This window comes from Cherax quadricarinatus, chromosome 37 (genome assembly GCF_038502225.1).
Source record: "Cherax quadricarinatus isolate ZL_2023a chromosome 37, ASM3850222v1, whole genome shotgun sequence".
Classification (NCBI taxonomy): domain Eukaryota; kingdom Metazoa; phylum Arthropoda; class Malacostraca; order Decapoda; family Parastacidae; genus Cherax; species Cherax quadricarinatus.
The window spans coordinates 530,496-542,671 of record NC_091328.1 but is presented as its reverse complement, the minus strand read 5'-3'; the positions used below and the strand labels follow the sequence as shown (position 1 = coordinate 542,671).

Here is a 12,176-nt window from a genome sequence, read left to right as displayed (position 1 = left end):
TGTGGAACGTGGTACCTTATCTTTGATAGTATGCCTACAGTCTTGAAGATTTTCTTGGTGATTTGTTGTCTGTGTGTCTGGAACTTAAAGCTACTGTCAAGGTGGATACCTAGGAATTTTCCCTCTGTAAGTCTTGTGACTGATGATCCGTTTAGCGTTATGTTAATTGGATCATTTGCGGCTTTGTTTCCAAACTGAATGAAATAGGTTTTATCAGTATTCAGGGTAAGGTTATTAGTCATCATCCAGGCAGATATTTTCTGCAATTCGGCATTGACTGTGTTTGGGTGGGAAAAGACATATGTAGTGTCATCTGCATATAATATAGGTGTGAGTAGCTGTGATGCATTCGGTAGATCATTGATGTAGATGAGAAAGAGGAGTGGTCCAAGGACACTTCCTTGTCTTCCATTGCAGACACTGCAAGGCTCCAGGCGGACATCAACCAAATCTTTCAATGGGCTGCAGAAAACAATATGAAGTTCAACGATGAGAGATTTCATTTACTCCGATATGGTAAACATGAGGAAATTAAAACTTCATCAGAGTACAAAACAAATTCCAGCCACAAAATAGAGCGAAAAACCTTCAAGGGCCATAACATTATATCAATCGCATCTGCTAGAAAAATGACAGGATGGATAATGAGAACCTTCAAAACTAGGGATGCCAAGCCCATGATGACACTCTTCAGGTCACTTGTTCTATCTAGACTGGAATATTGCTGCTCACTAACAGCACCTTTCAAGGCAGGTGAAATTGCTGACCTAGAAAATGTACAGAGAACCTTCACGGCGCGCATAACGGAGATAAAACACCTCAATTACTGGGAGCGCTTGAAGTTCCTGAACCTGTACTCCCTGGAATGCAGGCGGGAGAGATACATGATTATATACACCTGGAAAATCCTAGAGGGACTAGTACCGAACTTGCACACGAAAATCACTCACTACGAAAGTAAAAGACTCGGCAGACGATGCTACATCCCCCAATGAAAAGCAGGGGTGTCACTAGCACGTTAAGAGACCATACAATAAGTATCAGGGGCCCAAGACTGTTCAACTTCCTCCCAGCATACATAAGGAGGATTACCAATAGACCCCTGGCTGTGTTCAAGCAGGCACTGGACAAGCACCTAAAGTCGGTACCTGACCAGCTGGGCTGTGGCTTGTACATTGGATTGTGTGCAGCCAGCAGTAACAGCCTGGTTGATCAGGCTCTGATCGACCATGAGGCCTGCTCACAGACCGGGCCGCGGGGGCGTTGACCCCCAGAACTCTCTCCAGGTAAACTCCAGGTACTGGAAATGGGAAGTACAATGCCTGCACTTTAAAGGAGGGGTTTGGGATATTGGCAGTTTGGAGGGATATGTTGTATATCTTTATACGTACATACTTCTAAACTGTTTTGTTCTGGGCACCTCTGCAAAAACAGCGATTATGTATGAGTGAGATGAAAGTGTTGAATGATAATGAAAGTATTTTCTTTTTGGGGATTTTCTTTCTTTTTGGGTCACCCAAAAAGTTGGAGGCAGTGGAGATGTCCTGTCTAAGGGTAATATGTGGTGTAAACATTATGAAGAGAATTTGGAGTGTGGAAATTAGGAGAAGGTGTGGAGTTAATAAAAGTATTAGTCAGAGGGCTGAAGAGGGGGTTGTTGAGGTGGTTTGGTCATTTAAAGAGAATGGATCAAAGTAGAATGACATGGAGAGCATATAAAACTGTAGGTGAAGGAAGGCGGGGTAGTGGTCGTCCTCGAAAAGGTTGGAGGGAGAGGGTAAAGAAGGTTTTGTGGGCGAGAGGCTTAGACTTCCAGCAAGCCGACATGACTCACGAAATCGTAATGACACGATTGCAAACAAACCATACCCCGGCCGGGACTGAACCCGCGGTCAGAGAGTCTCAAAACTCCAGACCGTCGCGTTAGCCACTAGACCAGCTAGCCACAATAAGATTCGTCCAACTAGGTATATTTCTACACCATAGGAAGGTTAGCACAGGCACCACTGTGACCACAAATGCAAGTTTTTACAGACGAATCTCCAGCTAGTGTGGCCGTGACGAACTCTAGCTCAAGTCCCCTCACTGCCGTCAACATGACTCACGAAATCGTAATGACACGATTGCAAACAAACCATAACCCGGCCGGGATTGAACCCGTGGTCAGAGAGTCTCAAAACTCCAGACCATCACTGCCACACTAGCTGGAGATTCGTCTGTAAAAACTTGCATTTGTGGTCACAGTGGTTCCTGTGCTAACCTTCCTATGGTGTAGAAATATACCTAGTTGGACGAATCTTATTGTGGCTAGCTGGTCTAGTGGCTAACGCAACGGTCTGGAGTTTTGAGACTCTCTGACCGCGGGTTCAATCCCGGCCGGGGTATGGTTTCCAGCAAGCGTGCGTGAGCGTGTTAGATAGGAGTGAATGGAGACAAATGGTATTTGGTACCTGACGAGCTGTTGGAGTGTGAGCAGGGTAATATTTAGTGAAGGGATTCAGGGAAACCAGTTATTTTTATATAGCTGGACTTGAGTCCTGGAAATGGGAAGTACAATGCGTGCACTTTAAAGGAGGGGTTGGGATATTGGCAGTTTGGAGGGATATGTTGTGGGGGGAGATAAATGGGATTAAATCTGGAGTATCTGAGAGAGTTAGAGCAAAGGAAGGGGTAGCAGTAATGTTGAATGATCAGTTATGAAAGGAGAAAAGAGAATATGAATGTGTAAATTCAAGAATTATGTGGATTAAAGTAAAGGTTGGATGCGAGAAGTGGGTCATAATAAGCGTGTATGCACCTGGAGAAGAGAGGAATGCAGTGGAGAGAGAGAGATTTTGGGAGATGTTAAGTGAATGTATAGGAGCCTTTGAACCAAGTGAGAGAGTAATTGTAGTAGGGGACCTGAATGCTAAAGTAGGAGAAACTTTTAGAGAGGGTGTCGTAGGTAAGTTTGGGGTGCCAGGTGTAAATGATAATGGGAGCCCTTTGATTGAACTTCGTATAGAAAGGGGTTTAGTTATAGGTAATACATATTTTAAGAAAAAGAGGATAAATAAGTATACAAGATATGATGTAGGGCAAAATGACAGTAGTTTGTTGGATTATGTATTGGTAGATAAAAGACTGTTGAGTAGACTTCAGGATGTACATGTTTATAGAGGGGCCACAGATATATCAGATCACTTTCTAGTTGTAGCTACACTGAGAGTAAAAGGTAGATGGGATACAAGGAGAATAGAAGCATCAGGGAAGAGAGAGGTGAAGGTTTTTAAACTAAAAGAGGAGGCAGTTAGGGTAAGATATAAACAGCTATTGGAGGATAGATGGGCTAATGAGAGCATAGGCAATGGGGTCGAAGAGGTATGGGGTAGGTATAAAAATGTAGTGTTAGAGTGTTCAGCAGAAGTTTGTGGTTACAGGAAAGTGGGTGCGGGAGGGAAGAGGAGCGACTGGTGGAATGATGATGTGAAGAGAGTAGTAAGGGAGAAAAAGTTAGCATATGAGAAGTTTTTACAAAGTAGAAGTGATGCAAGGAGGGAAGAGTATATGGAGAAAAAGAGAGAGGTTAAGAGAGTGGTGAAGCAATGTAAAAAGAGAGCAAATGAGAGAGTGGGTGAGATGTTATCAACAAATTTTGTTGAAAATAAGAAAAAGTTTTGGAGTGAGATTAACAAGTTAAGAAAGCCTAGAGAACAAATGGATTTGTCAGTTAAAAATAGGAGAGGAGAGTTATTAAATGGAGAGTTAGAGGTATTGGGAAGATGGAGGGAATATTTTGAGGAATTGTTAAATGTTGATGAAGATAGGGAAGCTGTGATTTCATGTATAGGGCAAGGAGGAACAACATCTTGTAGGAGTGAGGAAGAGCCAGTTGTGAGTGTGGGGAAAGTTTGTGAGGCAGTAGGTAAAATGAAAGGGGGTAAGGCAGCCGGGATTGATGGGATAAAGATAGAAATGTTAAAAGCAGGTGGGGATATAGTTTTGGAGTGGTTGGTGCAATTATTTAATAAATGTATGGAAGAGGGTAAGGTACCTAGGGATTGGCAGAGAGCATGCATAGTTCCTTTGTATAAAGGCAAAGGGGATAAAAGAGAGTGCAAAAATTATAGGGGGATAAGTCTGTTGAGTATACCTGGCAAAGTGTATGGTAGAGTTATTATTGAAAGAATTAAGAGTAAGATGGAGAATAGGATAGCAAATGAACAAGGAGGCTTTAGGAAGGGTAGGGGGTGTGTGGACCAGGTGTTTACAGTGAAACATATAAGTGAACAGTATTTAGATAAGGCTAAAGAGGTCTTTGTGGCATTTATGGATTTGGAAAAGGCGTATGACAGGGTGGATAGGGGGGCAATGTGGCAGATGTTGCAGGTGTATGGTGTAGGAGGTAGGTTGCTGAAAGCAGTGAAGAGTTTTTACGAGGATAGTGAGGCTCAAGTTAGAGTATGTAGGAAAGAGGGAAATTATTTCCCAGTAAAAGTAGGCCTTAGACAAGGATGTGTGATGTCACCGTGGTTGTTTGATATATTTATAGATGGGGTTGTAAGAGAAGTGAATGCGAGGGTCTTGGCAAGAGGCGTGGAGTTAAAAGATAAAGAATCACACATAAAGTGGGAGTTGTCACAGTTGCTCTTTGCTGATGACACTGTGCTCTTGGGAGATTCTGAAGAGAAGTTGCAGAGATTGGTGGATGAATTTGGTAGGGTGTGCAAAAGAAGAAAATTGAAAGTGAATACAGGAAAGAGTAAGGTTATGAGGATAACAAAAAGATTAGGTGATGAAAGATTGGATATCAGATTGGAGGGAGAGAGTGTGGTGGAGGTGAATGTATTCAGATATTTGGGAGTGGACGTGGTGTCAGCGGATGGGTCTATGAAGGATGAGGTGAATCATAGAATTGATGGTGGGAAAAGGGTGAGTGGTGCACTTAGGAGTCTGTGGAGACAAAGAACTTTGTCCTTGGAGGCAAAGAGGGGAATGTATGAGAGTATAGTTTTACCAACGCTCTTATATGGGTGTGAAGCATGGGTAATGAATGTTGCAGCGAGGAGAAGGCTGGAGGCAGTGGAGATGTCATGTCTGAGAGCAATGTGTGGTGTGAATATAATGCAGAGAATTCGTAGTTTGGAAGTTAGGAGGAGGTGTGGGATTACCAAAACTGTTGTCCAGAGGGCTGAGGAAGGGTTGTTGAGGTGGTTCGGACATATGGAGAGAATGGAGCGAAACAGAATAACTTCAAGAGTGTATCAGTCTGTAGTGGAAGGAAGGCGGGGTAGGGGTCGGCCTAGGAAAGGTTGGAGGGAGGGGGTAAAGGAGGTTTTGTGTGCGAGGGGCTTGGACTTCCAGCAGGCATGCGTGAGCGTGTTTGATAGGAGTGAATGGAGACAAATGGTTTTTAATACTTGACGTGCTGTTGGAGTGTGAGCAAAGTAACATTTATGAAGGGGTTCAGGGAAACCGGCAGGCCGGACTTGAGTCCTGGAGATGGGAAGTACAGTGCCTGCACTCTGAAGGAGGGGTGTTAATGTTGCAGTTTAAAAACTGTAGTGTAAAGCACCCTTCTACCAAGACAGTGATGGAGTGAATGATGGTGAAAGTTTTTCTTTTTCGGGCCACCCTGCCTTGGTAGGAATCGGCCAGTGTGATAATAAAAAATAATAAAAAAAATAGTATATGCTTATAAACTGTTCTTCTGGGCACCTCTGCAAAAACAGTGATTATGTTTGAGTGAGGCGAAAGTGTTGAATGATGATGAAAGTATTTTCTTTTTGGGTCACCCTGCCTCGGTGGGAGACGGCCGACTTGTTGAAAGAAAAAAATGGCCGTCTGTTTTACAAATATTTCATTGATTTTTTTCTTTCACAGGAGCCTTTCTACTTTGATGACACAGCATTCTTAGAGGAAGAAGAAGAAGAGCCTGATGATGATGATGATGACACCTACTCCACTCGTGCTGCACCAACTCGAAAGAGAAAAAAAGCTCCTAAGCTTCCTAAACCTGTGAAAGTGAGGGTTCCATATACACTCTAATCTCTACACACTCAAAAATTTGCAGATTTAAAATAGTTTATTATTAGATTTACATTATTTTATATTTTATTTATTAAAGTAGAGTCGAACCTCATTTTTTGTCCGCTTTGTTTATTGGCCAATTCGTATTTAGGCCGGTTTTTCGGCGGAAATTTTGCTCTGTACAGTATTTCGGCTGTTGCCTCATATATCGGCCATATTAGACACGTTGGCCCACCTCTCCCGCCGGGATGCCAGGCTTTGGTGAGTTATTCTACCTTTGTTGGCAAGTGAGCTTATACTCCGTGCATTCATCCAAACATTTCCTTAACCCCTTGACTGTCGCAACCCCTAATCCTGAGGTGTCTCCTGGTGTCGCAAAATTTAAAAAAAAAAATTATTTTTTCTTATGAAATGATAGAGAATCTTTTCCTGATTGTAATGACACCAAAAAATCGAAATTTGATGGAAAACTGACGGAATTACGCTCTCACAAAGTTAGCGACCTCGGCAATATTTACAAATCGGCGATTTCGCCCACTTTGAACCCTATTTTCGGTTAATTCCATTGTTCCAGTTGACCAAACTCATAGCTATTTCTTTAGAACTCCATTTTTCTATCGATTGAGTACAAGAAACTGCCCATTTACTGATTTCAACTACCCAATAACGTGGTCAGAAATTTGCAATTTGGCCACTTTCACACAAATTAAAAAATATGAAAATTTCAAAATAAGGTCCAGAATGAACAATGCAGACATTCCTGGCTCTAAAATAACATTTTCTTTGTTCATCAGTCACGTCTCCAGGCCCCTCTGATATTACTCTTGCTTTCTATTCTGAATTTTTATTCAAACAAAAAATAGAAGATTTACTGTTATGCAGACTACTGCAATATTGTAATAATTGTACAAATAATGTCAACCCATTCATGACTGCATATTAGAATGGCTAGTTGGACATTTATTGGACAATGACATCATTTGTTTACTTTTGAACATCGGCAAAAATCAAACATTTTCCCTACTTTGAGCTCCATTTCCAGGTTTTTTTATAGTAAAACCAATCAAAATCACCTCTATTTCTATAATATGTTCTCCATTCTATCAAATGAGACCAAGAAAATGAGAATAAAACCATAAATACTATACAAAAATAGACCACAAAGTCGGCATTTTAATTAAGCCTTTGGGGGTTTCGGCCATACTAGTACGGCTTACGCCCCAGGGTTTTTGACGTACTAATACTTTTATTAACTCCACACCTTCTCCTAATTTCCACACTCCGAATTTTCTACATAATACTTACACCACACATTGCCCTTAGACAGGACATCTCCCCTGCCTCCAACCGCCTCCTTGCTGCTGCATTCACAACCCAAGCTTCACACCCATATAAGAGTGTTGGTACTATTATACTTTCATACATTCCCTTCTTTGCCTCCATAGATAACGTTTTTTGACTCCACATATACCTCAACGCACCACTCACCTTTTTTTCCCTCATCAATTTTATGATTAACCTCATCCTTCATAAATCCATCCGCCGACACGTCAACTCCCAAGTATCTGAAAACATTCACTTCTTCCATACTCCTCCTTTCAAACATAGCTTTTGTGTAGAGTTTTTTGAAGTTTGCAATGGCTTACTGGTCCATGGGCTGCAGGAGAGGAGTGGTATTAGGAGGCAAAAACTTGACCTTGATGAAGCTCATGTCCCCAGAAAGTCGCTGTGCCAAGTCTGAAGGATGACCAGGAGCATTGTCTAATACCAGGAGGCACTTAAGGTCCAATTTATTTTCCAGGAGGTAATTTTTCACAGTGGGGGGCAAATGCATGGTGTAACCAGTCATAGAAAAAGTCCCTAGTGACCCATGCCTTACTGTTTGCCCTCCACAGCACACACAAATTAGCCTTGAGGATTTTGTTTTTCTTGAACACACTGGGAGTTTCAGAGTGATACACCAATAAAGGCTTCACTTTGCAATCACCACTAGCATTAGCACACATCAACAGAGTAAGCCTGTCTTTCATAGGCTTATGTCCTGGGAGTGCCTTTTCCTCCTGAGTAATGTAGGCCCTGCTTGGCATTTTCTTCCAAAACAGGCCTGTTGTGTCACAATTAAACAGTTGTTCAGGTTTCAGGCCTTCAGCCTCTATGTACTCCTTGAATTCCTGCACATATTTTTCAGCTGCTTTTTGGTCCAAACTTGCAGCCTCACCATGCCTTATCACACTATGTATGCCACTACGATTCTTAAATCTCTCAAACCAACCTTTGCTGGCCTTAAATTCACTCACATCACCACTAGTTGCAGGCATTTTTCTAATTAAATCGTCATGCAACTTCCTAGCCTTTTCACATATGATCGCTTGAGAGATGCTATCTCCTGCTATCTGTTTTTCGTTTATCCACACCAATAACAGTCTCTCAACATCTTCTATCACTTGCGATCTCAGTTTCGAAAACATAGTTGCACCTTTGGCCAGAACAGATTCCTTGATTGCCGTTTTCATGGCCACAATAATGGCGATGGTTGATTGGGGTTTTGTGTACAACCTGGCCAGCTCGGAGACACACACTCCACTTTCGTACTTAGCAATGATCTCTTTCTTCATATCCATAGTAATTCTCACCCTTTTTTGCTGTAGGGTTGGCACTAGAAGCTTTCTTGGGGCCCATGGTGACTTGCTTTGCAGGTGCAATCACTAAAAACGCTGTGATAATATGAAATGTTCCGATTGTATGTTTGGATGGGACCGCTGTGGCTGGCTAGCTTGTAAACACTGGCACTCAGGGGACAAGTGAGGTGCGCTCAGGCCACATGTGGATGCATCTCGAATGGAGTGAATCGCGTTTGTCGAGTTTTTTAGCGCTAGTCGAGGCAAAATTTTTGCGTCAAAATGTATTGCTAGTCGGATTTAACGTTATATGATGCCATCGTTGGTCAAGGGTCCACTGTACTTTCCATTATATTAGTTGAGACCAAGAAGCCGAGAATGCATCTGTAAAAACCATACAAAATACACTGCAAATTTGCTGTTTTAAACCAGTAACACTCAGTTTTTTTTTTCCATTATGCACTGCTTGCTGCAGGATTTTTTTATATGGTGCACACTTATTGCATAGACCCATTCTCTCATATCTAGGACCAGATTTACAGAGTGAGCTGAGCTCATGGTGTAGAACTATGGGACCACCCCTGGCTTCAAAGCTGTAGTACTACAAGACCAGCCCCCAAGGGTTAATATCTTTGTGAATCAGTATAGGTTAATATTTTTTCATGAAACATTGGTTTCCCCATAAGAGTTTAACAGCCCTGTTAAAGGCTGCTTTCATAACTTTAGGCAGACCCTGCTTATACAGTAAGTCAGGTTCTGGGCTACTGCTGTAAAGTGAAAGTCACTGTAAAGTGAAACATAGCCTTATCTCATATTTAACCTGTAAATGTTCCAAACGTATATATACATTACCTACCGTAGTGCCCCAACTTTTTTTTTTGAGAAAAAAAAAATAGTTTGTTTTTAATAGGAAAAAAGAGCATATGGTACCCAGGCATCCCCAATTATTTTAATATGGCGCACAGTGAGTGCGCACACCCATTATCTCATGTCAAAGCGACTCAGGCTTATCGTGGCAATGATAAATGTATGACCAATAAAACGTATATACGCGTATACGTTTTGGGCACTAGCGGTAAAAACATATATGTATGTTTGGACTATTTACGGGTTAAATACAGTAGACCATTATATTACATGGTTTTATTTGGCACATTTTAGTTATTGCACTATTGAAAAATTGGGGCACAATTTTATACAACACTTTGCAAAATTAACTTAACACGGTTCGGTTTGCGGGAGGGGAAAAAATTTGGAGCGTTACCCGCAGGATACTTCCCCAACACAGCTAGGAGCTGAAAGTTAAGACACATATGCAACATCTGGATATCTTTATTGTAGACATTTTGCCATCCAGTGGCTTTATCAATACAGATTCTAGGACTTTGTCAATGGTCCAAGTCGGACCGAAACGTCGTCGTAAGCTTCTCTCTTTTATGTGCGGGTTATTTGTGTATTGTTCCAGTCACGGTATTGTGCCTTTTTGTTATTTATTTAAGACAGTAGAACTATATACAAAAGATGAGGTGTTAAATTAGACACATGTGCAACTCTTGGGTATCTTTATTGAGGAAACGTTTCGCCACACAGTGGCTTCATCAGTCCATACAAAGGATAAACTTGAAGAACAGGAGGAGAATGAGGTAATCAGTCCCTCAGCCTTGAGTCGATGTGGTCAGTCCATCAATCTTGAATAGAATATGGCATAGGGGCGGAGAAGCAGCTTATAAACCATATGGCAGGAGAGGTGCAGCAGTCGTAGGTGGTGTCACATTTGTCCAATGTAGAAGTAGGTCAGCCCAAGGGTTAGGCAAGCGAAGAATTTCCAAGTACAGTGGTCCCTCGTTTTTCGTAATTAATCCGTTCCTGGAGAAGCTACTATAAACGAAATTTACGATTTGCAAATCAATTTTCCCCATAAGAAATAATGTAAATACAATTAATCCGTTCCTGACACCCAGAAGTATTAAAACAAAAATTTTTTTTACATGAAATATACATGTAGTACATAAACAATACAATGGGAAATGATGAATGAAACATTAACAGCATAACACTTACCTTTATTGGAGATTCTTCTTAGTGTATAGGAGACTGGAGGAGGAGAGAGATTGGATTGTTTACAATTTGGAAGGGGAATTCCCTTCCAGCAACACCTCAGGTACCAATTGCTTCTCTGGGGTTGCTTCTCTTCTCTGTTTCTTAATGCCACTAGGACCACCTTGAAAGTCACTCTAGTCCTGTCTCACAAAGTAACTGTGGAGAGAGCTCTGTTTCTGGCATCTCTTTAACACTTCCCTAAAATGGCCCAAGACTTTGTCACTGGACATATTTCTCACCTTCTTTACCACAGGCTTGGCACTAGGAGCTTTCTTTGGAGCCATGGTAGCTTATTTAGTACTTGCAAGCACTAAAATGAGTGGAATATTATGAAATATTTCGTAGGAGCACTTGAGGGGACCTTCACTCACTGGTAAACAATGCCAGACTGGCTGGGTAGGGAGGCCTCCCCGGCTCACACCGTGCGTACGCGTCCCGGACGAACTACTATTTGCAAGTCAACCTATGAAAAGCGAGTCCATGTTTATACGAAAATACCCCTATGATTGGCGAAATTTACGATTGCCGAGAACTACGAAAAGCGAGGGACCACTGTATTAAGATCCCAAGAAGTTGCAGTGTCTGACAGGATTGTAGATGAATGGTTCAAAGAACCGATATGAGGAAATGTTTTGCCACACAGTGGCAAAACGTTGTTAAATTAGACTCTAGCAGACTCTCACTGAAGAGGATCCTGACAAAGCAGTGCTTTGAAACAGGTTCTAAACCAGCTGATGATACTGTACCATCAGCTGTATAATGTACTGCAGGGTAAAAGATCCCAGAGATCCATTACAGAATTTATGCACACTCCAATACAACCATCGATTTTAGTACCAGAACCTCTACCATCCACTTCTGCTGACAACCAACAACCATCCACCTTAGCCCAGTAGGGCCAAACCATGCATCTCCACTCTCTTCACAATCATCCACAAACACCATTACCCACAATTTAATGTAAGAAATACTATTATTTCTGTTGCATTTGTAGTCTTAAGCAGTAAAAACATAATACATCATGACAATGCACTACAATTACATATTCACTTATTTTTGTAAGGTCTGTTAGTCTAAAAAAAAAGTTGTTTGGCTTTTTGGGGGCTCCCAGGAACATAACCCTATTTTTCCCACAAGTTCTTCAGTTTATCTAATACAGTTTTACCTAACACGGCATTTTCAATAACGTAACTACTGTGTAATATACATGTAATGGTCTACTGTACATATGAAAATCTGATAACATGTTTACTTCTTCTTCTTTCAACAAACTGGCTGTATCCCACTGAGGCAGGGTGCCCCCCCCCCCCAAAAAAAAAAAAGTTTCTCTTTTTAACTTCAGTAATGTATACAGGAGAAAGGGTTACTAGCCCCTTGCTCTCAGCATTTTAGTCACCTCTTACGGCATGCATGGCTTATGGAGGAAGAATTGTGTTCCACTTTCCCCAT

At 41.6% G+C, this 12,176-nt stretch overlaps 1 protein-coding gene across 6 annotated transcripts in view; it reads left to right on the top strand.

The window, feature by feature from the left end:
• Positions 1-12,176, top strand: part of LOC128702155 (zinc finger protein ubi-d4 B) — a 389,189-nt gene that overhangs the window by 68,411 nt on the left and 308,602 nt on the right. For all 6 annotated transcript variants that reach the window (XM_070091760.1, XM_070091755.1, XM_070091758.1 and 3 more), the window contains one exon: positions 5,863-6,003. In XM_070091760.1, the coding sequence (XP_069947861.1) occupies positions 5,863-6,003 (141 nt within the window). The remainder of the gene's footprint in view (positions 1-5,862; positions 6,004-12,176) is intronic.